Raw genomic sequence first — 26,505 nt, 5'->3', positions numbered from 1 at the left:
AACAGCTAGGACGGCGACATTTCCAAGCCTCCACACGTGGACAACCAAGATAAGGCCTGCGTAATGCAGGACGGGGTAGAGTTAGAGGGACAGCGGCAGAAGGATAAGAATCAAGATAGATACAAAGCTAACAACTTAGTTATGCATATTAACTTCAAAGTAGTTTTAGTAGCCTTAGTTACTGTCCGGACTCTAGCAACCGTCATCCCTCCACCTAAGTAGGCTCTGGGTCCAGTAGGAAGCCTTAGTAAACCTCCTTTGCTGCACAGGGGCCCTGATAGACCTCCTTGCAGCAAGGATAAGACCAGCCTTAGTACTAGGCCAGAGGTTTACTTATTTCAAGTTGCGCTACTGTTACAACCCTTCTGGAGACCTAGCGCAGCACGGCGCGCTCTGCCTATAAAGAATTATATTAGGCTGCACCCTAGAGGTCTTGCATTTTCTAGTCTAGTAGCACCAAGATCTCTCTTAGTTATCAGGGTACTTATACCACTACTAATATTAAATTAATAACACCTAGCACACAATGCCGTCACTAAGACGGCTAAAGCGCGAACGCGTAAAGCAATGCAGATCGTTACAGACGCTTGCGAGGTGCGTGTAAGTCTAGTGTATCTCAACTGCGAACTTGTGAAGAGAGGATACAAGGGCTTGACCTTATAGCTGCCTTAGGCCTAGTACCCATGGGACTAGCCTTGGAGGGGCTGATATAGAGTGATGGGAGGTAATTATCTGTTTGCTTTAGTTATAAGCATGTTAAAGCTTTTTCTTTTTTTTCTTTATATTAATAATACCTTACGGTGGCCTATATCCCTTCTTCTGTAGCGTTAATATAGAAGGAGAAGAGGAAGCTGTTAAGTTTCTGTTCCCTCTTAATTGATTAATTAATTATACTAGAGAATTATTTTTATCTAATAGTTCTTCATGTTCTTTATTAGTAGTTACATAACAATAGAAAGAAAATCCTATAGCTATTATTATAATAAAGGTATTTAAATTACTTATAGTATATTATATTAAATAGAATATAAAAGCTTAAGTAGATTCTATACTTAATATACCTAAAGCTAATAATATATAACTAACGTAAGATATAGTACTATAAGTAAATAAACTTTTTATTCTAATTATATTAAACCTATAATTATACCTATAAATAATAAAAATAATAAACTTATTATTAAACTAAAAGTTTAATTTACATCTAAAAAGTTATTACTTGTATAATAAACTAATTCTAATAAAAATACTAATATAGATATTTTAGTAACTAAAGCTACAAATGTTGTAACTATTGTAGGTATAGCGCCATAAACATTAGGAGATTAAAAATGGAAAGGAGCTACACTTATTTTAAATAAGAACCTAATACTAAAAACTAATAAAGAAAAGCTTATATAATATAGTTAATATCAGTAAGTTATGTTACTAAAATTACTTATACTATTAATAATATATAAACTGTCTAAATTAGTAGTACCTGAATTTATATATAATAAAGCTGTACCTAATAAGATAAAACATAAACTTAATCCACCTAATAGGAAATAAATTAAACCTGCAGTAGTAGATAATTTAGAATTTCTATAGATTGTACTTAATATATATAAACTATAACTTTGTAATTTTATTAAAAGGAATATAGACACTAAATCATTAGTTAATATTAAGAAAACAGCACCTAGAATAATAAATAATAAACTTATAGAATATTCTATTATTTTTAAATGTTCTCCCATTTTATTAATAATTTTAGTTCTATAATGAATTAATTTATTAAACAATAATTAATTTAAAGAAGAATATACTGAAACTCATACTTTTCTAGGATGAAAACTTGTTAATTATATAATTTATATACTTATAAACTATATATAGCTATAGAATATAGGATGATATAGTATTATAATATAAACAGTATAACTAAAACTAGACATATTATAAGCTAGTCTATAAAACTTATCTTATATTTAATAAAAAAAGTCTGTAATTATAGCTCTTTAGTTAGATTAATAAATATATACTTTATTAGTTAGGGTCTAGGCTGCTTTCTAAATTTATAGTGTACCTACTTGTCCTCTGGCAACACTTAAGTACATTGCAATCAAACTAAACGCTTACTCCACAAATCGATATAAAGCTCGTGTCGCCAACAAGACCATGTTGCCCCCGTCAATTGATTTCTGCCGAATAGCCGCACCCGCCCTGGGGGGAGGGCTGGTATCCCTAGGCGGCGGATCCTGGTTTCTTTGCCTTTTGTGTCGAGAGAGTTGTTCCCAAGGTGGATCAAGAGATGGAGTGGTGATGGTTGGATAACGTGAGGGGAGCTTGACCTGCCTGTTGATGGGGTCACGAGGGGAAAAGGACTTGTTGACAGTCGGGAGACAGAAGGATTTCATGAAGGTCGAGCGAAATTGACGGGTCGAGATTGTCGGTGGAGAGACGGTGGTTGTAGGCTCGGTGAATGTACCAAGACACGATGGAGTGGTTAATGGATATGAAGCAGAGGATGACTGACTGTGTAGCGAGCCCCAAGACTTGAACTGACGGGCGACACACGATGGCAGGCAGAGGCGTAGACAGTGACAGTGCCGGTTTGGTTTGATTGAAGAGGAGTCTTCTAGGATGGCTACGCAGGCTTGGTGCAGAAGCAAGATGGGCGATAGAAAGAGGTGGTAGCAGGGCAGTTAGCATTGAGATTCTTTGGAGTGTTTCTGTGGAGGGAGAGGGAGGAGGGCAGCGTGTCTTTCTGAGGTCACCGCATGCTTGTATTCCTGCCGTCCACTGTCACTCCTGGAATATATACACTATAGACCAGGCTCCATGCGCATGGCTGGCATCTTCAACGAGAACGACTTGGTCAGCCCGTCAATTTGTGAAGGGAAGGGCGTTACTAGATGGAGGTAAAGGCGTTGGCGCATGTACACTAGCACCTCCACAAATGCCGCCTCCGTCAACACCACCTGCAGTTTCAGCTGTACATGCAAGCACTCAGGTTGCCACTGAAAAGTTTCATTGCGTGCGGCTGCAGTATTTGCTCACAACCAGCGTCCAGAGGCACACGAGCTAACTTATATGGTCCGTCATCATCTGGCCAGGCTGGCGCGCAAGCCATGGATTCACTTTTTGGTAGTACGTCAGCTGGGCCACGGTGGCGACGCGGCTGAGCCGGAACGACTTGATATTCTGCCGAGCCTCAGCTATCTGGATCTGCTTAATATCGACCATCATTCACTGTATCGACGTCGTGTGCCGCGCCCGCAAACACCCGATCGCTTCGGCCTCCTTCTTCTCATTGCCCTGACCAGCCTCTCCCCGAGGGACCACGCCTCGCCCACGAGCTCTCGCGCCCTGTGCATCAGCGTGTCAAACCGCTACCACGCAGGGGCCCGTCGCAGACACCCAGAACCATAGGCAACATCAAGGCCGTCATTGCCACCACCTGAACCACCGCCGCCGCCGCCCGCCGATCCAGAACCATCCAGGGCCATAAGGAGTCTAGGGTCAATGGATGGCTCAATCAGGGCATAGGTAACTGACCGCCCGGCAATATCAAGGCTGTTACAGACAATGCCCGCTGGCGGCTGCTACGAGAGACTAGCCGTAGTGGGCTTGCCTCACTCGTCGAGGACAGTGACCTGCTTGACTAGCAGCTCGATGTCGACGTCCATGGTCGGGTCAAACACAAGCCGGGCGACTTGCAGTACCTCATCGTACTGCTGCGTCGCGAAGCGCCGGTCCATGGTCAGCATAACGGTGTGCAGCCCGAGCTCCCGATTGTACAGCGCGCTTGGCTGGCCCAACTCGTGGGACGTCGTCTGGCTGCAGTACGCGCCAAAGGCCTCGGGTGATGCCTAGCAAGCTCCTGTTAAGGCCAAAGTGCTTGCAAGCAGCATCTTAAGCAGCATCTTCACCACTCGAGACATTGTGGTTGCCACCGTCGTCGTGTTTTGCGGCATCATCATGTTGTTCTTTCTCTGTGTCAGTCGGTTCGGTTTCGCCATCTGCGGCACATGAGCCCTTGTCAAGTGCCTGTCTCTTGGGTCGGAGCGTATTGGCGAAGTGGCCAATCTCGTCAGCGTTAAAGCTCAGAATCCGGCAGATGGTGGCAACCCGCAAGATGGCATCGTGGATCTCCGGTTGCGCGGTGTGCCATGGCCAAGGGTGACAGCATCTTTGCTGGGACGGGAGCCTGCAGCAGCTTGGGAGTTGACAGGTGCAGGTCTGAGGGCGAGAAGTTTCCCCTCAGCAGATAAGCCTGGCCGCCTCTCATGCACGTGCTGGCGAATTACCTGCTGTTGACGTCGTACACCATTGCCAGCCCGTTCATCGTCAGCCACGGCAGCTGGCCGTCCGAGCCGGTTGGCCGGGACCCCATGTAGCTCGGCGTCAAGACGTCGGTGGTGTAGGGCGTGAAGTAGGCATCGAGTGCCTCGGCGGCGGCCTCGCCATCCAGGTTGACCGCAGGTGTTGCGCTGAGCTGCTTGATTGCCGTCATGGCGGTAACTGACGCTGGCCGGGCCTGCTCCCTGTCGTCGTGGTCAAGAGAGGCGACATGGACCATGCGCCACACAATGGCAGCCACAAGCGCGACATTAGGATCGGGGACCGGCTCCTTTATCACATTGAGCATAAATGACCCAAGCAGATGCTGAATTACCGTAGAACCAGCGAGATCCACAAAGAGCCGTCGACGCTCTCGCACCTGGAGCGCAAGCTTGCCGCTGTACGACTCCGAGTCTAACTTATTGCTGAGGGCGTTGGGCCAGTCTCGCAAAGACTCTGAGGGACCGGTCGGATCGGAACCGAGGCGAGTCATAGTCTTACTCCAGGGCCGAGCTTCGCCTTGACCGCGAGCTTGGCGGGTATGCCGAAGAGCTTGCCAATCTCGGCCGCTGGGCTCAGGAACTTGCGGTGCAGCAGGTAGTTGTCCCCGTACGTATTGATTGGCCCCTGGATCAGCAGCAGCGCCGCGGGCTTAATGATGCTGCTGATCTCGCCGAGGCTGACGATGGCAGAGAGGTCCCTGATGACGAATGGCGTGATTCGGACCAGCTCTGGCTGCTGTCCGGTAGCCTCAGACGTCCGCTGTTGTAATCGATAGTTGTTTTCATAGCTGCCATGGGCGTGATCGAAGTGTATTTGGCCCGTCGCGACTGCATGAGTCTCAGCCAGAGATGCTCGTTCCAGCGGTCGATCCGCTCCGCCGAGTCGGAGGTCTGGTATCCTGGAGTATTTTAGCAAGCTGAGCAAAGCAAGGTCTGCTGTTGACGACTTGGTTATTGTGAAGAAAAAAAAATGTAAAAAAGAGTTGGGGCGCACAAGAGAGAGGGGGGGGGGGGGGGGGGGGGGGGAGAGAACAGAGTCTGTTGGAGAAGATGAAGGGAAGTTTAGAAAACGTGGGTAAGTCAATGTCGAGAGAAGGAGTGCGAGGTCGCAACTGCATATTTTGGATTTGGCCGATTTGAAGTACCTACCTAGGTACCTAGGATACGTATCTACTTGAGCGATGCGATTGAGTTTGAGATTAGTGGGAGCAGCTCCCTACGTGCCTATGTACCTGTAGGTAGTAAAGGCCTAAAGCCCAGCAGATACAGCGATAAGATTGGGTGCGTGGCGCTGCGCTGGTGTGGCTGGGACTGTGGTGTGGACCCGCTGTAGAGAAGTGCCAGAGGTTTTCCCCCGGCAGTTCCCCATTACCTTTGTTTGATTGGCCCAGAAACGTCCGTGCTTGTGGACACTCTCCTCTCCTCTGTGGCTGGCGTCACCGTGCCACCTCCCTGGTCGCCTTAACTGCAGCAGACTACTGCTGTGCTTCCTCGAGCATCTTCGTCAGTCGCATAATCACACCCTTCAGGATCAGAAGGTCCTCGTGAGCCTCAATCTTCTGTCCTGACGTGACGATGTCAATCTCCTTGGGTTGATTTTGCATTCTTCAACCCAATTCTAGGTTAATTTAGTATTAATTAACCTACTCCGAGTCCACCTTTGGTACCTATTCTTCCCACAGCTGAGATGTTAATCACGTCAAAACCAGCTGACCACTGCATTTAGCAGCCATGGTAATCTTGTGCCAGCTGATACCTGGGCTTGTAGTAACAGATACTCCTGGCCAAGATGCAGGCAGTTGTGGTTCTTGGTTGAGCCTTTGACCTTGTCGGATCCCCAGGCCAGCGACCCAAGGCAAGCTGGCCGAAGCTTCACGCTTGACACTTGCGCCCTTGGAGCGCGACGCCCCAAAGTGACGAACCACGGCTGCTTTTCTTGAATCCGTCGTAACATTCTGATGCTTGGCTCCTAGCTATGGCTCGTTTCATAATGCTATTCCGGAATGCCATCCATGGCTTGCGCTGCCGAAAAACGACAGATGCGTGTTGTTGGAGATGTCGGAAGAATCCTCAAAGTTGGGATTGACAACACTGTCGCCATCGACGTCATCTTCTCTCAGTCTGCAGACGCGAATTCGAAATCTCCCGATACAGTGTGCCCGTCCTCTTGACCCTCTTGAAGCGGACTGTAAATCGATGGCGACCCCAGGCCGAGAGACTGAGCAGGCGGAGTGGAGTATCGTGGTTCACGATGAATGCCCTCATCATTGTAAGTTCAGCCTGAACTGTCGTCGTCCTCGGCACAAACGCAGGAGCCGAGAATCCTGGCGCCAAATAGGAAAACAATGACGCCAGCTGAGGCGTTGAAGTGGCTCAGGCTCGATTTCCAGCGGCGTAGGATATCGTGTCGGACAGAAGCGGTGGTGCTAAGGAAGGACTCGTCGGCGGGGTACCTGCCATGACCTAAATGCACCTTGCAGCCGACAAGAAGGCTCCTGCCACGATGCAGGTCACGCTCGCATCAGGCTGGCTGCATCGTGCAATTCTGTCCGACGCGCCTTCCGCCAGACACAGGCACCTCCTACCTAGAGGCAAATACTGACACTGCGACGCTCTTTCTTCTCCTTGCCCGTCTGTCTCCAACAACAACACGTCGAAATCTTCGTCACCATCCCACCTGTCACCTATATCTACCAAGTCAAACCCTTCACACGTTCAGGTATTCTTCGCCTTGCGCGTTTATTTGTCTGCACATGTAGTTAACTCGCAGCCCCACGCAGACTTCTTTCTTGCAAACCCTTCCGTCACCACTGTCAACGAAAACCTTTTCAATTACTCGACTGCCATACCCGACCGTCATTGCTCGACCGCCACTTCGCAAGCCTCATTGACTACCATGCACGACCAACAACCCAACCGCCATTGCTTAAATACCTACCATACTTACCTACCGCCATTCCCGACCATTATGGTTCAACCATAGTACCCAGCTCGCATCTCTCAACGCCATTATTCAACTGCCAAACTCGACCGCTATCCCCGACCGTTATTACTCGACTATCAATTCCAGCCGTCATACCCGACCGTCAAACTTTTTACCTGACTGCCCAACAACGAAAACCCTTCCAGCCGACTTATCGTCGACGAAAATCTTCCAGCTGCCTGATGGTGAAGCCCACTGCCCGTCGTTCAACCATCCTCTCTGTGTCTGTCTGCCCATCCGTCATCATCAAAGACCCAGCAGCAGTTCGACAGCATCGTATCAGATGACATGAGCTGGTGTTTTGGCCCCTTGGGTTTCTTCTGCTGAACATGATGGTGTCGAGATTCTTGCTTAGAAGGGCGTCAGCCGAGACCTTCCTGGTAGCCATCTAACCTCTGCTCTTCTAACCTCTCTTTCTATCATCACTAGCAATTAACAGTGCTGCCGACTGTTGTTTTCCTCCAAGTCAGCACCATCAGTGACCCACGATTGTTTACCTGTCCATAGCCTTATCTATCCCCATCATGTCAGAGATAGCTGGCAGCCCTGGCCCCGAAGTGCCCCAAGTCCCTAAGCTCGAGGGACATAATGTAATCCCCTTGGTCATCCGGTAAGAAGCCAAGATCAAACCATTTTTCATATCTAACGCTATTTGCTTCAGAACCTCTACAACACTGCCAACAGAACGTTGCTTCCGCCCTTGCTGTAGTATTTTGTAGAGAATATTACAAAACCATCCACCCCAATATGACTATCCTTGTTTCCCACGCCAATAAGCATGGCCGTGCCAATTCATTCGATTTCGTTCAAGCTGCTAAATCTGCTGCTGCCTTCTACATTGGAGACCAGACCTACACTGACAATGCAGTTTTATAGAAGACCTCGCGTCCATTGTCCGCGCTGCCTTTTGACAGCCTTTCCATTCATGCGACAAAACATCAATTTTACGTGTATACGTAAACACATCAAAGCAAAGCATCCTAGCGGTCAGTTGATGCCGCTCAACAACATACACGTCCAGTCTTACCAGATCCTTGGCAAGACTCAACACACCTGTGTCAACGATATTGACACGCACGAGCCCCGGCCACACTGCAACTCTGTTGCGAGTCTGTTTGACGCTGCTGTGAGTGAGAGTGAGTTGTGAGAGTGAGTTGTGAGAGTGAGTTTAAGAGTTTTGAGATTGACAGGCCAGAGGCATGAGCAAGCTTATGGCTGACTGAATCCTCTCTCTGAGGCGAACGCGCAACACGCTCTCGTTTCCTACAATAAATCCAGGACCGATCGACTCGTGTCTGTCCTGGAGCTTGCCCGGACAACAAGATTGGCGTCAACCAGACCAAACGTGCGTTTGTCTGTCTGTCTGTCTATGCCAGGCCAAGATCATGGTGGCTGACGCGTCTATGGCCACCGTCACTCCTTCTCCTTCTTCCTCTGCTCCGGCAGAAACACGTTGCGATACCAGTCCAGCCACTTCTGTCGCTCTTGATGCGTCACGCGCTTCTGTGAGCCCTCAGCAATCGCCGCTCCGTCCCGTCCTGCCATCACACTGCTGCCGCTACTCAGACCTACTGTGCTAGGACCATCACCGTCCCCCACAGTCTCACCCCTGCTGAGTCCCTCGGCTCCATGGTCAACATCTTCCGGTCCCGCGTCCCATTCCCCCGGCATCTTATTGATAGTTGTTGTGCCTTTGGTCCTGAGGCGCAGCGGCCACTCGTTTCTGCCGCCATTCGACGCCGGGATCACTATCGGCCTCATCACGTTGTTGCGCAACAGGCTGGTGTTGTTGGCCATGTCTCGCGGCTGGTCTGGCCTCGCTTGCAGGCCCAGAGATTGACTGCGCACCAGCCGATGGGGATGAGCAGCTGCTGAAGGTTGTGGGGAAGACGGCCTATCTTTCGGCTGGGGGATGCTGCTGTCGTGAGAAGGTTGTTCGCCCTTGGGTTGTCCTCCTACTGCCACTGCCTGTGTTTCTTCGTCCTGCGATCCGCCAGCTGGCGTCTTGCTCTCTTCTTGCCTGTCCCGAGTGCGGCGCCAAGAGGCGAGGTTATTAGAGATCCATGACTTGATTTGCCCCTTCTTGTTCCAACCATCTAACCACTTTTCCTCATCTCCGTCGACCAACTGCAAATCCCAGCCAAGGTCCTTGAGCATCTTGAAGCCGGGATCCGCCGTCTCAAGCCGGTTCCAGATATCTGACTTCTCTTCGCCTGTGGCTGCTTGGTAGAATCGGTACAGCTGGCGTGCTCGGAGTGAGCGGTCGGTAGACATGGCGTCTCGTGGTCGGTGCTGGGCAGCCAGAGCAAAGGCACTACCTAGATGTTTCATGCCCAATGTTAGCCAAGATATCTAGACCAATACACGTATTAAAGCGAGCGTGCGTAGGAGCATGTTGGAGGGGAATTCCTTGCTTGTGTCTTCGGTAACAATCCGTGTTCTGATTCTACCGACCATGCGCGAAAACTGTCTTTTGATAATGTTAACATCAGGGGTAAGGGGCCGTTTGCACCAGCGGCGATCTGGTGCTTGAGACGCTGGGTAGAAGGAGGCTAACCAATTAATGATGTCTGGGAGAAGAGTATGTAGAGATACAGACCGCTGAGGAACTCACGAGGTTTGCCGTTGGCCTTGTTGTTGTGACGGGAGGACCTCTTGTCTTATGACTTTAAGAGAAGGGGGGAAAGATACACCAGAAGAGCAACCTACAAGATTCTAGAACCGTATTGCTTGAAACATTCTAGAATCACGGGTGCAGAAACGGTATGAACAAGTGCATCTTTTGCAGATAAAGGGGGGACTGGACGGACAAAGCAACCGTGGAACTGTGATAGCTGACGGTGTCTTGGATACGGCAGTGATACGTGACAAAGAACGACGACGGATTCTAGCTCATTCGTTCATGATGTGATCAGACAAATTGAGACAACAAGCTGAAACAAATGGAAAGAAACGTTGGGACAAAAAGGGGAAATGACTAACAAAGGACAAGGAAGTCTCGGGAAGCTCCTTGTAATATCTAGACGGCACGGAAATGACACGATGCTCAGGGAACAACATGTTTACGGGAGTGGCCGAAATTACAGAAAGAGACAAACAAACAACCGTCATCCATCCATCTGTCCATCAAGACAGACATGCGTGTCCCTCCCCCTTACCACCCCCTTGATTTCCAGGCGTGGGCGCAGAACCGGTCAACAGCTTCCAGCCGATGTTTGAGAGTTACGGCACCATTCTCGCCCAATTTCGGCTGCAGCTTTGTCAGGAACTCAACGCGCGCCGCATTGTCTAATAGCATATCGCTGACGACGTAGCTGGCGCGGATTGTGCGCTGAGCCAGCCCGTCTGCACAGTCATCACTGCCACCGCCATCAACACCACCACCCTTGTTCTTCTTCTTATTCCATGCACATCTCGCCCAGAGGGGCTCCCGGACATGGTTCCCGCTCTTGAGGATGGCCGCCCGGAGGGCCCTGTTTGCCTGTGACCCTGCCTTTGCAGAAGACGCCTTCCCAGCGTCGCGGAGAGCCACGTCAGTGGTTGAGAGGCTCAGGAGCTCCAGGGGGCTCAGCACGAGGCTCGGACTCTCTGGGTGCATCTCCCTGAGGGCGTGGAGGGCGTTGCAGATCTTGACCGTCGACGGCCTTTCCTGCTGCGGGAGGATGCCGCCTCTGCCGCCGCCACCGCCGCCGCCGCTGCTCGAGACGGTCGCTGGCGATGGCTGGCGGGCAAAAGCCGTCAACAGAATGCTGGCAAGGACTGCACCGACTGTAGCGGCTACGAGGAGTTGGCGGACGAGTTGGCGGTTGGACGACGACATGTTTGGTAACGATGCGAGCTGACGTTTCTGTTGCGCCCGAGACTGATGATGCCTTATCTATCTGGCTGGCTGGAGGACAGAGATTTGCGGAGTCTGGGAGTTAATTTACATGTTTTATACTCGCCAGTTTTCTCTTTTCCTCTCCTTGTGTCGGTAGTTTCAAGCCCCAGGTGACTGACTGGTGACTCCGTGCTCAATAGTTAGTTACCCAGCCAGATACTACGAGAAGCTGCTGTTACTGACGCGACCGGGCCATCCAAAACCAACAAAGTATGCGTGTGGCCGAAAAGCGGGTGCTTTGACTTATCACAGCGGCCCAAGCGGCGATGAAGCTGGTCGGTACCAGACTGTCGCAGTTAGTGGAGGCAGGATATCACATAATATAATACGATAGCTCAGATCCAGAGCCAGGCACAGTTGTGCAGGCACAGCAGGTATTCTCTGTCTGGTCGAATGGGGATGCGACAGACAAGCGACAGACAAAGGACTGACATTCTAGGACATTCTCACCTTTTTGGTAATTACAAGCTGTGATAATGACGGGTTCTCTCGTTCTCTCTGCCAAAGAAGCCAGCCGCTTCATGTCCGTCTCAAAACAAAACGTATCAGTAGCATATGAGTTGTTCTGTCTTGCTTTAACCAAGCACGCTCTCCTTCACATAACAGACATGGATATAAAAGCGTCTCTCCTCGGTCACTAGCCACTACTTACCTCTCGGCCTACAAACAATACCTGCACAACCCCCTCCTACTCTTACTGCTTGTCTCAATCACCGTCCATCGCTTCCCGACCTGCTTCATCTTGCCCATTGATTCCATCACGGCAACTCCCCCCCCCCCCCCCCCCCCCCTTTCCACGAAACAAAACAATGCCCGTCGACCCGGAAGAACTCAGCAGGGTCGCTGCCGAGGCGGCAACTCATCTTGAAAGAGAGGACCAGAGGCGGCAAAGACGGGAAAGGAGACGAGGCCAACAACCACACGAGAGACGAGCCGGCCGAAATGACGGCGACAAGACTCGCAGATCATCGCCGTCTCCCGGGGGAGTAAGCCACGACGCGTCCGAAGCCAGCCACACACAGTTGGTGCTCAAGACATGCGTCATCGTCTTCAAGTGCCTGCTGTGGCCGTGCAGGCTTGTGAAAGGCGTCCTGGGTAGGAAATGGGTCCTGGTCCCTGCTACTATTGCCGTCTGCGTGTGGTGTGCCGCGCTCTTCGTCGAGGGGGTGTTGATATCGGCGGCGGAACTCGCAACAACTCTACACCTCGGCTGGCTCCTCTCTGCCGCGGGCTTCCAGACCCCAACGGCCCGGACGGCAAACGGCCCGGCCGCCGTCCCGCACTCGACAGGCCAGGTCCAAGGCCAGGGCTATGGAGCAGACTTGGCGGTCAGGGACTCGGACTACTTGGGCCAGGTCCGAGATATGTCGTCCAACATCCAGTACCTGTCCCAGATCCAGGTCTATAGCCAGGTCATGTCGCCCGTCGCCCGTTTTATTAGCGATTCGTTCCGGACGTTTGTCGACTCTAGTAGGCAAACCAGCTTCACAGCCGCCAACGCGCATGCTGCTGCCGCTGACAACCTGGGAGAGGAGTGGAGCCAGTTCTGGAGCGGCATCAGCATGCGTGTTAACACGCTCTCGGAGCAGAATGACCAGTACAAAAGGCACGTATCGATAGACCAGGTTGGCCAGTACCGACAGGCTCGCCTCCTCCTCCGCCGCATCCAGACAAGCTCGACCATCTCGGGGGGCCAGGACAATTTGAACGGGCTCAGCTGGACGAGTCCAAGAAGCTGGCCGACATGGGCTCCCAGGTACCTCTGGGCCGAGCTTGTAAAGTCATGGAAGCTGGTGGCCGGGCAAATTTGGGTGTCGACAGAGCAGCAGGCCCTCATGGGGTACGCCAAGACGTTGGCGAGCCTGATCGAGAGCAGCAAGGCGTCAGGCGTCCACCTAGCTTCTATATTCTCGGACGAGGCTTCTTTATCCTCGGGCGAGGGCAACGACTCGAGAGCTAGGCGACCGCTCCACTTGACACTCTGCGAGGTGGAGCATTTCTTTCAGGAGGCATTAGACGCCTGCGATTGGAAGATAAAGGACCACCTCCTGGAGATGGACGGGGCGAGGACTGCCGCCGCCGATGTCGAGATGACAACGAAGACGATGACGACGAGGTACGGCGAGTATTCCCTTGCCGCCGCGCACCTGACGGGCTACCAGTCTGCCGGGGCGGTGCTATGCGTCGGGGGCATGGACACTTGGGAAGTCGTCGGGAGGATGTCGGATGCCGCGGGCGAGTGGGTGCAGACGCTCGACAGGGTGGCGGGAAATGTCGACTGGATCCTTGAGAGGCTGGAGCGTCGGCCGATGAAGGATTCCGAGACGGGCGAGGTCGAGGCCGAGCTCGTCCACTACATCGGGCGATATATGGAGGCCTTGGAAGACTTTGTTTCGTGAGAGGGTGGGCTGGTTTTGGTTTTGGTTTTGGTTTTGTCAAATAGATGGTCGTTGGTATTTTGTTTTTGATGTTATCACCATCTCATTGTTGTTAATAACAATGTCGTTCGTGATGTTGTCCCTAGAGCATGATGAGTACTAATCCAGATTCCAAGGCCGATAACGGGGTCGATCAAGTAGTGCTTACTGATTATTCCAGTCATTGAAGTTATATACAATGAAGTCTGATTTATGTCTCTATCTGTGCGGTATCTAGGAGTAGTCAAAGAGCTCCAGCCACGGAGCTCCAGCCACGGTGGCTCACGTGGCTAATGCGTAATAAGTAGCACAGGGCAAATGCCCCCTCCCATACGGAGTATTTCAATGTGTATTAGTAATACCAGCTGGGACTTATCGATAGTGTTGGTTTTCACTGATATTTAACAAATGGGATATCCTAATAGCTGTGTGATCACACGCGGTGGGGAAGAATGGTGGTTGGATTGTTCGTTGATAGTTGTACATGAATAATAGTGAAATGAGCCAAGTGGAGGTGGGCAATAGTGGTGGTGATGATGGGCTCCTGTTGCTGGTGGGTACGTAGCTTTTCTGCCGGTGGGCGGTGAGGCACGTGACTAACATCCTCCCACCGCAGTTCCCATACACCAACAGGGACAAAACCATGGCGGGCGTTTTCCCTGTGTAGGTATTTCTGCGTATTAGTAATACAGCCGGGACTTATCGATAGGAATAATTTATCCCAATCAACGTCATTTGCTCCTTGCAGCAGCAAACAACCTCAAACAAACATTGCAAGTCAACAAGGACCACAAGACAACAACAACACAATGTTGACACATGTCATAATGACCCGAGCGACACGTACACAAGTTCCCTCAAATCCTCTTCTCATCATCGTCGCCGATGGAGGTTGACGCAGGCGAAGCAACACCCGTCTGTCCGCAACAATGGCAATGCGCAACGTCAAAGTTCACGCCCGTACTCATTGCGATACCTTCTCCCATCCCGTCGACTGCTTTAGCGTCGTCCGCTTTGCCATTCGGATCCCCATCCTTGACATCGAGGTCAACGACGACGACGACGACAAAAACCTCCATGTCGACGACGACGGCCACGGCCACCAACACGACGATAGCCACGGCCATGTACAAGACACCCAGTGCTTCGAGCTCTGCTTCCATGCTGGATTCGTGCCCGGCCCCGACCCTGTTTCCTTACACATACTGCCCTCTGGCCGCATCGAGCATCACGACCCTGCCCCCCTCTTACGCACGCCGCATCCGCCCTACTATATCCACGAGCTACCAGATCTCATCGACCTGACCCACACTGCCGACGACGCCGCAATAACCACTGCCATGGCCCCGAACCCCAGCAGTAGCAGTAGCAGTAACACCCCTCCTCGTCTTGTCACATGGCTGCTGTTGATTACACTATACACTATTGCAGTCCTTACCGGTGGTGTCGTCCTTGGCCGTCGTCTCCACCCATCCAATGTTGAACATCTCTCCCCCTCGAGCCGTCCATTGCTGTCACTTCCTCACGCAACCTATGTCCTGGACGTTGCCGCCGTGCCGACAACCCGACCACTTTCCCTCTATGAGGACATTTTGTCGCTTGAGAGACTTCACCTGGCCGCCAAGGCTGACATCGCTGAGGTCATGGCCACTAGCCCAGATCTTGGTTTAAACTGCGAGCTAGGAAAGCTCGTAAGTCGTATGTCTCGCGACATCTTCGCTCTAAACAAGCATAATGATGATAATAATCCCGTCGTCCCAACACCACCGACCCTCTATGCCGACATCAAGCTTACCTGCCAACACATTTCACATCGCCTCATGAAGCTACACAGGTCACTCCGCGCTCTAAAAGCCGCCAGCCTATACCACAGTGATACAAAGCTGTTTTTTACCGCCTGGATGCTTGAGACTGCTGCCGAGGACGGGTATGATGCTACCTCCCTTCCCCTGGCCTACGCCAAAGGTCTCTTGGACCCCGAACGTGACGTATGGCAACAGTGCCACTTCTGCAGCACTCCTCCACCGGCGCCTGTCGACGCATACGTTACAGTTTTGGTTCCTGATTGGCACTTTGCCTGCGATATGTCCTTCTTGAACCTCTCAGCCTCGTTGTCTTCCTATCCAGCTGCTGCAATCAATAACTACTTCAAGTCCTGGGGCAAGCAGCAGTCTGCCCGCCGCTTTGCTGCCTTGCGCAACCCCCCGCTTGATGTTGACGACACTCCAATGTACCCAAACAACCAGCACCCTTTTGACGAGGCTGACGAGATCCATGACGCGCTGCTGCCGGGCGAGAGTGACCTTAATGGCCTGGTCCGAAACGTCGTTGAGATTTCAACTGCTATTGACGAGCTGCTTGACCTCCTTGGCACTCTCAACATTTCTGCTGTTTCTGGCCTTCAAGCAGACAACGCTCCGTCACCGCCCGAGGTGGTGTCGTCCAAGCTGTGGTGGCAGATACCGCGTTCTCGACCCGCGCCTATCGCCGCCACCGACCGTCAAATCAGAATCCGCCGAGGTACTGCACGCCTCGTCAACCTGCAAAACGACCTGCTTACCCCCCTCGTCCGCTCCCTTGGACGCGCCTCAGCCTCCATGACCGTCGCCTGTGACGAAGCCAACAAGCAGCGTACCAGGGTGCAACGCCTCGCTACAGGTCGCGGCTGGGACTACGAAGCAGCCCACATCAATAGTAGTAGTAGTAGTAGCATCAAGAACAGCAACGGACAGGAGGGAGGCGAAGGCGCTAGGGTCTCTTCTTCGAGTACTAATATCGTCGTCCATGTCGCCCGCACCCTCTTCACTGCCGACCTGGCTGCTGAGGCTTCCGCCCTCCATGCCGAGTCTGCTCAACGCCTCGCCGAGAGCCAATCGGCGGCCGCGGCTGCGAAGGCCACCTCGACAATGCGTCTCCTCGCGTCCCGAGAGCTCGCCACTGCCGCCACAGCCTCCTCGACCACAACTACTGCGGCCGGCTGGCTGGAACAGGTGGACGACGACGAGCCCATGAGCGAGGAGGATCTGGCGTTCGAGCAACGGGTGCGGGAAAAGCTCGACGTCTACGACGAACCGATGAGACGCTTGGCCGACCTGCTTCGGGGGGGCGGTGATGGATTGAATTTGAATTTGCCCTAAGCAGTTTTAGTCGCCGTATATGTGTTCCCTATAATTGCTGCTGCCAGTTAGCAGCACTTGCTCTCGTTGGGCCCAACCCCTGCCTCTGCATCTTTCACGTATTCCATGTGCCTTGACTCCTATCATGTCCACTCCGTTGTCGAATTTGACTTCATACGAGCGGTATCCCTAAGCTGATGTTAATTGTTGCTGTTGGTTGCTGCTTTACCCCGCCACAGCCACCACGAATGGTGCATCACCGAATCTTCACACACTGTGGTCGTGGCAAGCAAGGAGGCTACGGAACAACCACCAAATAACGATCAAGCTTGGCGCAGAGATGGCAAGTCTTTAACTACCGTCAAGGCCGTCGTGACGACTGTTGGGGTGCCGCCCTCGCGATAATCGCCATCCACGCTACAACACATGACAACCGCTACCCTGATTAGAATCTTCCTTCTCTCTCTCTCTCTCTCACCACTAATACCGCCTCTTGAGACCTAATCGGCGAAGATTAGATGGCAGAACAGGTCAAGTGGCGGGGCGCAGTGACAGTACTCCACTCCACACACAGCTTATTAACACTAGATACACCACATTCCTAGTGCAATATAAACCACAACATGATATTCCACAATAAATATCATAAGCACATCTTATAGCCTAGTTATATTTCTATAGATTCATCTAGTATAAAAGCCATTTTAGCGAGCCCGAACACTTATATATTCACTCGCACTGTAAGGGGTCCCCCACAGTTTGTTGCGTTAGCAGCGTCCAAAACCTACTTTTTGTTTATCCGTAGAAAAGTATTATGGCAGCCCACTGCTCGTAACACCGAGGCATTATGAATCCAGCCAAGCTGGAATCGCCTTTATCTATGGCGATGGACCCAGATAGGCTGACATCACAGTCGCTGACGCGATATATCTGGCTGATCCCCGCTGGGCTGGTATTACTGTTGCCTATAGTATTATAGATAATAATTCTTCTGTGCCTACCTACTTGTTGGAATATGGACAAGGCAGCAAAGCAGCAACAATATACTTCACCTTTGTCTTCGCCGATGGGCCCTACTTACTTTCTTCCTTCTACACTCATCAACCCAACAGCACCAAATTCACCAACTTCAAGATGACCTTGTGGCCCATGGATCGATCCCCTAGTGATACCAACACTACTATATAGCGCTATTAAGAAGAGACCTCTACTTGGCCAGATATATCTTCACCTCTTGCTACCTATCACTCCTTGTAACCACCCTTATCACAACCTCTAGCCTCTGCCAAGCAGAGCCTGCCGCTCATTCTTTTCACATCTTCAAGAGCTGCCAGAAGGCCCATCATCAGCTCGGCCGTCAGCCCAACTGCCAGCACATCAACATCTCATCACAACTTGGTCGCTAGCCCTGAGGGCCTGACAAGAACACACGGATGGATGGATCACGGATATAGATACGGATATAGATATGCCGAAAGGCTTCACCCAATTCTTCACTATAAGGAAAAGTTGCCAGTGTTGGGATATGGGCAACAACGGATCCGGGAAAGCTGGGTTTTCGGGCAAACCGGCATCCCACTTCTTCTATACAGCTGCCGGATACTTTGCCTTTCCTTTCCCCTTCATTAGCCTTCAGCAAATACCAACAAATATACTGCTGGTTCACCCAGCCGATGCCGGGGAGGGCACCAAGAGAAGACGTAGACATACGAATCTCCTAGTGGGGCCGAGTGGATATAGCTGGATCACAGTCCGTTGCGCCGCATTAGTACGGCCCTAATGATTTCCCGCAAGGCTGCGCGATACCATGAAGACATCGCGACACAATCAATGTCTTCAGCAGATATCAACAAATGTACTACTGATTCACCTCAAGTCACGTAAGCATGTCTTGTTTCCAGTTTGATACCGTAGTATTAGCACTGTATCAACCGAGTATGAAAGGTAATAATCCCATGCAACCCACCCCTCCAATCCATGCCTCCAATCCATGCCTCCAAACCACACCCACCAACACACACCTGCGATCCCAGCTTGTCACTATCCCCACACTGCACTCTGTCTGGCCAGACCAGAGCACAATGTGGATACAGTGACCACAACCATCACCTCTCTGTCTCTCCTGACCACACACACCTTGTAATAGGCGGTGGATTTAGGTAGTGTTTATGGCTGTGAGCCAAAGGAGCTGTTCTTCTCCCCTCTCTCTGTCTCTCCCAACCCACACACCTTGTGATAGGCTGTGGGTTTAGGTAGTGTTCATGGCTGTAAGCCAAAAGAGTTGTTTTGTGCCATCTGCCCTGCGAGGCCGGTAGGCCCGCGTGCAAGACGACAAAGTGAAGGTATGGCTGTGAGCCAAAAGAGTTATTTTGTGCCATCCGCCCTGCAAGGCTGGTAAGCCCGCGTGCGAGATAACAAAGTGGTTGGTTGTATAAAGTTGTTTTATGCCATCTGCCCTGCGAGGCCGGTAGGCCTGCGTGCAAGACGGCAAAGTGAAAGTATGGCTGGCTGCAAGCCAAAAGAGTTGTTTTGTGCTATCTGCCCTGCAAGGCTGGTAGGCCTGCGTGCAAGATAACAAAGTGGTTGGTTGTATAAAGTTGTTTTGTGGGAGAGACAGGAGAGTTTCTTTTGTGTGTGTGTGTGTGTGTGTGTGTGTGTGTGTGTGTGTGTGATGGCCATGAGCCATAAATAGGCGGCTGAAGACGCAATTTATGTCTTACAGCCTGAAGAGAGTTGTTTTGTAGTTGCCATATGCCCTGCAAAGCCGTGTGGCTTACAGGCGCGATGACGAGGAGGTTTGTGTGGTTGTTTTGCGGGAGAGACAGGAGAGAGGTAGGGAGAGGTTCACTTATGGCTTCCAGCCATAAGTGAGTTGTGATGGCTAGAAGCCGAACTTGTGGTGTAATGGCTGGAAGTATGGTGAGTACTGTGTACCCGTGCAACCCAACGGGGGACGAATTCGTACCTCTGTGATGTTCGTGAGCCGGTAATATGGGGCTAGGAGCAAGTGGCTAGAAGCCAGAAGTGCTTTGTGATAGCTAGAAGCATGGTTAATACTATGTACTGATACAACCTGACAGGGGACGATTTCGTACCTTGGTGAAAGCTGGAAACTAGACTGGAAGCCAAGAGTAGAGGAGGTGTGACAGTCCCCCCTTCAGGTCAGCAAGTGCAGGCGTCCCCGCAAATGCAAAGCTAGAAGGGAGGACATGGTAGGTAGTGAGTGCGGCATTCGCTTTTGTGGTTCCCCAATAGGATAGATAGACTGGCAGAAGAAGAACAGAACTAGAGGAGAAAGGTGTGTGCCTGGGAGGCAACGAGGGGGATGCATTGGTTAAGTAAAGCAGAGCAGAGCCCATCCTTCAATAAGCGCGTTACTCTACGTCACCAGGAGGTCGTCTCTCATCCCCAGGCGTTCATCCCTCGTCCCCAGGTGTTCGTTCGTCTTGCCTCCAAGACAGGTGTTCGCAGCAGGTGTTCATCTCGCCAGTCGCCATGGTTCATCAGATGTATGCTGCAGGTTGCATGCATGCAACGGCCCTCACTGCGGCTTGGAGACGTACGGGAACCTGATGATTCATTCACTGTGCATAAATAAACCTCGCTGTCCTAAACATCAGTATCCACGCAGTCCATTACCAGGCGGTGAGCGTGGAATGTCTCTTGAGTTGTCTCGTCAGTCGCCATCGTTCATCAGATGTAGGCTGCAGGTTGTATGCAGCCGCCCTCACCGCGTCTTGAAAACCCACTGGAACCTGATGATGCCCTGTGCGTGGGTAGTCCATCACCGGGAGGTGAGTCTGGAATGTCTTTCGCCTCCTGCGACTCGCCTATGCTCTAGACAGTCTGTCATGTTTGTAACATTTGTCGCCGTCTTGTTGCGTAATGTTTCTTGTGCCTGTCTAGACAGTGTGTACAAATTGGTGGTAAAGGTACGTACCTAGTGAAAAGACGGGCTGGCTGGCTGTCAGAGCCCGGCGAAGTGGGCCGTAAATGAATCTGGACCCGCTTTTCAGATGGAAAAAGGCCGGGAAATGGGGCACGGTAAAGTGGAGCCGGTATGATGGATGATCCGACACCGGTTCAAAGCGGGGTGGGTGCATCATTTCAGCCACATCTGTGGCGCTGTGGCAGTCAATTGCATTTGTCAGCAACATTGCTGCTACCACAGCCGCCACGAATGGTGTATTACCGCCACCGCCACTGTTGAGGCTGAGGTTAAGGCTGTGTTGGGTGTGGCTTGTTGCCTATGCAAATGAAGGTATCGTGATAACATCAATCAATCGGCCATTAATATCTGCGTGCGTCCTACCATCAAACACAAAAAGAGAATCGAACCTCGGAAGAAAGACATAACAAGCCATTGGCCTCCCCCCCCCCTCCCCAGGTCCGACATCGCGACTCAGGCTCTACCCCCGTTTCCGCCTCGGCCGCGGTTGCGCTGCCGTCGTTGGTGACCATTCCATGCCTGCCCTTCCCCGTGTTCGCCGCTCCCGCCGCCTCCGTCGCCCATGTCATTGCCTGCCTGCTCAAGCTCCTGCTCATGCATCTGGATCTGGTTCAGCAGCCGTGTCATGGCGATGGACGCATTCGAACACTCGGCTCGGTACTTCTGTGTCTCCCGCGCCGCCGTCTGATATAGCTTGTTTTGCTCATCATAGTACATCGCCTCCTTTGCAAACTGGCTCCGCAGCTTTCGAACCTTCTTCTTCAACTCGTTGTCGTATTCAACAGATTTATCATCATGGTTTGGGCGGTGGTGGCGGTCGTCGTCGTCGTTGTTGTTGCCGTCGCCTTCAGCAAATATGTCATCCACTCGCTGGGACTGGGTTGCGGCGGCGGCGAGGTGCTGGTGTTGTTGACTGCGGTTGTTGAGAAGGATCTCCCGCGCCCCTTCGGCCAGCTCCCTCTGATTCCGCTCATGCTGTTCGTACGGTTCCTTGGTTGCCTCCATCATGTTATTCAAGAGCTCCGATGGCACCCGGCCCACGCTTGACTGAGAAATCGATGGGAACCGAAAATCTGGCACCGCTGGCCTCTGTTGAGGAATCGGGCTTCTGGCCAGCCCCCGTTCCGGGCTTCTCGTCATCGGTCGAGGCGACTCGGTCCCAGAAAATGCCGTGCTGTTCGTGCTCGTGACGCTACTCGCGCGATGCTGATTCTTTTGTTTCAACTCCTTACACCAATCCACGTACTTGGGCTGGAGAAAATCCGGTAGGCTCTGGAACGTCTTATCGATTGTGACCTTCCTAAACAGGGCTTCCACCTGAGACTCGTCCATGGTGTGTGGCGGCGGTACACAAGCTTGTCGTTGCTTGTTTTATGTCTTAGTACTGACGATGAGTTCAGTATGAAAAGGGCGGGCAGGAAGAGCGAAGGAGAGAAGGAGAGACAGAGATAGAGAATGAGAGGATAGAAAGAGAGACGTTGTCCAACAGGCTGCAGCATGGGGAGTGTGCGCGCGTCTTGACTTGTCAAGCAAACGGGGAAATGAGACTTGAGGTCCAATCTGCCTCCGGCCGACAACGACTGGCGGTGAACGGAAGAAATAATCTCCTGCGGATTGATATCAGACATATTGCCGGGCGCACGGCCAAAATCCGGCCCATCTTCTTCCTCTTTCTTCTTTCTTCACCCCACCATCATCAACCACCCGGCCAACCGTCCATGTCTGATATCTGCGACGACCATCTTCTGCTTCCTCCTCGTGAGCCGGCTTCTCCTCAAAACGACGAGAATGAATCACCTGTAGGCTTGACAGTTCTCTGTCACCCTCCTCCTCCTCCCAATCTTCTTACACTTGTCTGTTTGCTGACTGCTGCTCCCGAGCCAGGACCGACTCTCGTTCATTTTCCGTACACGTACCCTTGCCGAGCTCCTTTCGGTTTCTAGATACAACAAGGCCTTATGGTGGCCGTCGGATAAGATCTTGATCAAGTCCTTCCTTGCCTTCTACCGCCTAAGCCCATCTGATATCAAAAGCCTCAAGGGGGCGCCCTCAACCAAGACCATACGCTGCCGGGTTGATGCTGCTGGCCCAAGGCAACGTCCTGGCCAGGATGCTGACCTCCACCAACTTGCTGCCTGGATGAACGTAGACCTTCCCTCTCTATCAAACAACGAGTGGGCTGCAATTAGTGGAAAAGTACTATCTAGCCTTGAGTATACTATTGCTAAGGTTGCTAAGGAGCATTGTCTCGTGAGATACTGGGATGCTGAACTTGAGGCCTACCGTTTGCGCTGGCCTGACGAGCTGCGACGCACCTGGTTACATCCGCACTGGAAAGGCGATGAAACGGGCTCATATCATCCACCGCCGCCGCCGCAACCGCAACCGCGAGAGGCACCAGCCCAGCAAGACCAAGGCCGGGAACCCAACGGTGACGATGATGCCGCAGGCCGAGATCAACCACACACCGCCACCCATACCAGCACCGATCGAGGTCCTGCTCCGCTGTCGACGCCGCCACTCAGTCCTCTCTCGACATGGCCACAGCAACAGCACCAGGTCAATCACGGCCGGGTGTAACCACCAACACCTCAGCACCGGCCGCTCGTGCTGCTGACGCCGCCAGCCCGGAGTCCCACGAGCCGCCAGGCTCGTCCACCCTGTTCGGGCATCTTTCCCCTCACGCCTCCGGACAGTCGGCGGGCTAGCCGTGATAACAATGACGATAACGGTCATGGTCGAAGGTGGGGTACGGTGGTCTACGGCACGCCCTCGGGGCCCTCGTCGCGTCCCAGAAACGGTCTACCTCTGCGACCGTTCCCGCCGCCGCCGCCGCCGCCGCCGCCGCCACTGATAAACCCGTTGTCACAGCAAGCACAAGGCCCCCTTACTCCATCGCGGCCACGCCGGCTTGCCACAACCGGCCCCGTCGGTGGTGGTGCCCAAACGGTGGCGGTAGAGGCCTTGAACGACGCCATGCTCCGCTACCACACGGCCACCCAGGAGCTCGTCAACATCTCTATCAACGAGATGCTGGCCCGGTCGAACCTCCATAAGGTCCTATTCCAGCGCTCGACAAGCGGTCGCGGGGCTGAGCTGCAACGGGTCCTCACGCCTCGAGAGCGGGCCAACAGCGCCCGGGCCCTCATCGTAAGCCTCGCGGCTGACACGGACGACAGCGAGGCGGCCTCCCGGCTACCGATGCCAGACGAGGGTGACTTTGGCCCTCTGCGGCGTCTCGTCAAGCTCCATGTTCGGCGTCGTCAGGTCGTGACGGAGATGCGGCGGCTCGCGGTCTTGGTCCGGCTGGGGCTCGAGGACACGTCCCTGGCGGGTGATGGTGTCACGGCCGAGGCCTGGCGTCAGCTCATCAATGGGGTTTGGGAGCCTGATATGCCATGGCTTGGTGTGATGTAGTAGGTGGCCAACATTTGCGAACTACCAAGCAGCCGTAAGCAGTCCCCATCATGTACGCGATTGGCAGGCCACGTCCATCTTATTCTTCTCCTTGTCTCGATCAAGCTCTTGATGCTCGCGGATTAACTGATTTGTCGGTGCCAGCAAGGTCAATTCGTCCACCGGTCGCAACACCCTTCAGGCATTGTATCACGCAGGAATTTCCCAGGCGGCAACAGGATGTCAGCTTTCAATGTATCGCCAGATATCTGCCGGCATCAACTTCAATTGATATGGGTGGGTGCGCCCACCAAAGCAAATGGTGGCAGCAATCGGAATGTGGTGGTAAGGTGTGGTGGTGAGGTTGTGAGGTTGTGTTAGTGAGGTTGTGGTGGGGAGGTTGTGGCAGTGGCGGTGGCAGCAGTGGCAGTAGCATTTTGGCGTGACTGAAATATGGGGTGGCAGTTTATGTAAGCCACTAATCTCTACTTGTCCTTTGGTCCTTAGTTAACCCGCCCCGGCGGCCAGTCGACCACAAAGGCACCAAATCTCAGAAAAAGACCACACTTAAGTAGGCACATCAGAAGTCACGGCAATCGCAGTAACTACTGCCGCTGCCGCCGTGACAACATGAAGACAACGCGAGATCAGGGTTAGTGTTCGGCTTAGTAAGGGTGATTTAACGTGAGGGTGAGTTGAGGTTACGTAGTAGTGCGATTGAAGGTGAGAGTACGTAAGCTAAGGCGAGTGGGTGAGTGATACGTACCTAGGTACCTACCTGCTTACCCCACCCTAAGAAGTACGTTGTATGTACCTCCCCGCATGGGCAGGCACCTACCGGTAGGTACCTACTGGACATGACGCGTGACGCGTCGCGTCGCGTGAGCGCACCCACCACCAGTGCACGCCGATCTGTGCTGAAGATACGTACCTGGAGCTGCGCTCGGTTAGCACCTCATCTTACCCCCTCCACCGCCACTGAGGTACAGTTACAAGACAGGTGAAGTGAGACGAGGTGAGCGTCTGCGGAGAGATCTGGGTATTTTGACTGCGGCGCGTTGTGTTTAGCAAAAGAAAAGCGAGGCTGTGGGCAAATACTGTCTGCGGACCCGTTGATAAAGAGGGTGTGGGATGAAGATTCAAGATCAAGGCAAGCAGAGGTGAGGTTGAGGGTGAGGGAGAGCCGAGGAATGGAGGTCAGTGAGAGAGTGAGTGTGAGGGTAACTGAGAGTGAGAGTGAGCAAGGAAGGGCATTTCCAACAACAACATTAACAACGACAATCACCTGATCGACTGTGTTCACTTATGCGTACCCATCCCTTCTTCATTTTCTGTCAGTTCACTCCCACCTCATTGATCTGAATCGCTCAATGGCACATTTTCCAAGTAGAACGACCTTCGACATATACAGCCGGCCATATGGCATCTCCATCTGTTGCTATGCGGCGCTTGTCCCCGCATCCGATCCCATCCGTGTGGCCAACTGCAATGCCAGTTCATCCTTCGATTAACCTGTCGCCATTCTTAGAGTGGCATATGTGCTTGTGGAAGATTTCCACTGTGTCAGGGTCCTCTGGCTTTAGTAGTAATTAGTCATTAGTGGTGTCTTCAAGTAGCAGTTCAGGGACTCCTTGATTGACGAGTGGCAAAAGTCTTCCTGGGGGGTCGAAGTGATGTAGCTTGCGAGACTCAGCGCGCCATCCACGAGGGCATCGGTCCAGTTGGCATCGATGTGGAAGAAGCGGAGTGTTTCCTGCGGGATATAAGACAGGTTAGGAATCAGGTAGTGCGCCAGGATCCCAGCATGATGCAGCTAGTTAAGGAGCGTACAAACATGCTTGCAATCTTTTGCTATTCGTATTATTGGACAGCTGCAATAGAAGATTGGCCATCCTTTTCCATTAAAAGATAAAGTGTGCCTTGGCTCGGATGGAGCGTTCTCCGTCAACCGAGCACACTGAATCTTAAAGTTGGGTGATGCCTAGGTCATATTGCCTTATAGATAGATGAAGATAGCATAAAAGCTGAAACTTAGGGTTTGGAAACGGCGAAATTCTTGGTCTACTCCCTTGCACTGCTAGTCGATCGTGTAACTGAGGGAGGGGCGTTCAACGTATTGATTGTAATATCCCTGCCATATTTATACAATTATTGTTCCGGATTTAGCCGTTGGCTCGTCGCGCATGCATTACCTACGTGGTTGCTATTAGCTGGGCGCAGATTATCAACCGTACAGCTTTTAGGCTCTTCGTGGCCGAGTGAATAAGTAATTCGCAATAAGCGACGGTTATAGTCCTGGGTATATCTGGCCAGGTGATTCGACCACGACAGAGTCGGGGGCTGGGCTCGCTTGTGCTCCTCGCAGACGGTAGAGGCTGAGACGCTTACACCTGGGTCCTCGTCAAGGACACTCACTCAGAGATATTGTCTCTTGTC

General features: G+C 52.2%; 9 protein-coding genes across 9 annotated transcripts; 4 read left to right on the top strand and 5 right to left on the bottom strand.

Annotated features, from left to right (window-relative positions):
• Positions 1 to 891: 891 nt before the first annotated feature.
• On the bottom strand, positions 892 to 1,886 carry LY79DRAFT_680013 (uncharacterized protein). Its single transcript, XM_060564533.1, has one exon. The coding sequence runs from the start codon at positions 1,737 to 1,739 to the stop codon at positions 1,413 to 1,415; it is 327 nt and encodes a 108-aa protein (XP_060407786.1). The 5' UTR covers positions 1,740 to 1,886; the 3' UTR covers positions 892 to 1,412.
• Positions 1,887 to 3,135: 1,249 nt separating this feature from the next.
• LY79DRAFT_663622 (uncharacterized protein) lies at positions 3,136 to 6,596 on the bottom strand (the record flags this gene model as incomplete). Its single annotated transcript, XM_060562845.1, has 7 exons — positions 3,136 to 3,587; positions 3,639 to 3,822; positions 4,293 to 4,780; positions 4,828 to 5,088; positions 5,701 to 5,780; positions 6,085 to 6,301; positions 6,501 to 6,596. The coding sequence occupies 7 exons, from the start codon at positions 6,594 to 6,596 to the stop codon at positions 3,375 to 3,377; spliced, it is 1,539 nt and encodes a 512-aa protein (XP_060407785.1). The 3' UTR covers positions 3,136 to 3,374.
• A 2,128-nt stretch (positions 6,597 to 8,724) lies between these two features.
• LY79DRAFT_674589 (uncharacterized protein) lies at positions 8,725 to 9,585 on the bottom strand (the record flags this gene model as incomplete). Its single annotated transcript, XM_060564329.1, has 1 exon — positions 8,725 to 9,585. The coding sequence occupies one exon, from the start codon at positions 9,583 to 9,585 to the stop codon at positions 8,725 to 8,727; it is 861 nt and encodes a 286-aa protein (XP_060407784.1).
• An 880-nt stretch (positions 9,586 to 10,465) lies between these two features.
• LY79DRAFT_674588 (uncharacterized protein) lies at positions 10,466 to 11,131 on the bottom strand (the record flags this gene model as incomplete). Its single annotated transcript, XM_060564328.1, has 1 exon — positions 10,466 to 11,131. The coding sequence occupies one exon, from the start codon at positions 11,129 to 11,131 to the stop codon at positions 10,466 to 10,468; it is 666 nt and encodes a 221-aa protein (XP_060407783.1).
• An 869-nt stretch (positions 11,132 to 12,000) lies between these two features.
• Positions 12,001 to 13,590, top strand: LY79DRAFT_584661 (uncharacterized protein; the record flags this gene model as incomplete). Its single annotated transcript, XM_060560422.1, has 1 exon — positions 12,001 to 13,590. One exon carries the CDS (start codon positions 12,001 to 12,003, stop codon positions 13,588 to 13,590), a length of 1,590 nt encoding a protein of 529 aa, XP_060407782.1.
• Positions 13,591 to 14,366: 776 nt separating this feature from the next.
• Positions 14,367 to 16,824, top strand: LY79DRAFT_571691 (uncharacterized protein). Its single transcript, XM_060559276.1, has one exon. The coding sequence runs from the start codon at positions 14,538 to 14,540 to the stop codon at positions 16,743 to 16,745; it is 2,208 nt and encodes a 735-aa protein (XP_060407781.1). The 5' UTR covers positions 14,367 to 14,537; the 3' UTR covers positions 16,746 to 16,824.
• A 4,204-nt stretch (positions 16,825 to 21,028) lies between these two features.
• On the bottom strand, positions 21,029 to 22,110 carry LY79DRAFT_84056 (uncharacterized protein). The gene has a single exon (XM_060565155.1). It carries the CDS (start codon positions 22,003 to 22,005, stop codon positions 21,127 to 21,129), a length of 879 nt encoding a protein of 292 aa, XP_060407780.1. The 5' UTR covers positions 22,006 to 22,110; the 3' UTR covers positions 21,029 to 21,126.
• A 447-nt stretch (positions 22,111 to 22,557) lies between these two features.
• Positions 22,558 to 22,935, top strand: LY79DRAFT_484032 (uncharacterized protein; the record flags this gene model as incomplete). Its single annotated transcript, XM_060553282.1, has 1 exon — positions 22,558 to 22,935. A coding segment is annotated over one exon (378 nt), but the record flags the coding sequence as incomplete, so codon positions are not given.
• A 457-nt stretch (positions 22,936 to 23,392) lies between these two features.
• On the top strand, positions 23,393 to 24,090 carry LY79DRAFT_584659 (uncharacterized protein; the record flags this gene model as incomplete). Its single annotated transcript, XM_060560421.1, has 2 exons — positions 23,393 to 23,422; positions 23,545 to 24,090. The coding sequence occupies 2 exons, from the start codon at positions 23,393 to 23,395 to the stop codon at positions 24,088 to 24,090; spliced, it is 576 nt and encodes a 191-aa protein (XP_060407778.1).
• Between the last annotated feature and the right edge of the window lie 2,415 nt (positions 24,091 to 26,505).

Source organism: Colletotrichum navitas (assembly GCF_030913465.1).
Source record: "Colletotrichum navitas strain CBS 125086 chromosome Unknown LY79scaffold_130, whole genome shotgun sequence".
In the NCBI taxonomy this organism is placed as follows: domain Eukaryota; kingdom Fungi; phylum Ascomycota; class Sordariomycetes; order Glomerellales; family Glomerellaceae; genus Colletotrichum; species Colletotrichum navitas.
Note: the sequence above shows the minus strand (reverse complement) of the source record. Positions and strands in the feature narration are given on the sequence as shown.

Excerpts from the sequence above, each read along its gene's own strand:
- LY79DRAFT_84056 (XM_060565155.1), bottom strand. The coding sequence starts at position 22,005 with ATGGACGAGTCTCAGGTGGAAGCCCTGTTTAGGAAGGTCACAATCGAT.
- LY79DRAFT_571691 (XM_060559276.1), top strand. The coding sequence starts at position 14,538 with ATGGCAATGCGCAACGTCAAAGTTCACGCCCGTACTCATTGCGATACC.
- LY79DRAFT_680013 (XM_060564533.1), bottom strand. The coding sequence starts at position 1,739 with ATGGGAGAACATTTAAAAATAATAGAATATTCTATAAGTTTATTATTT.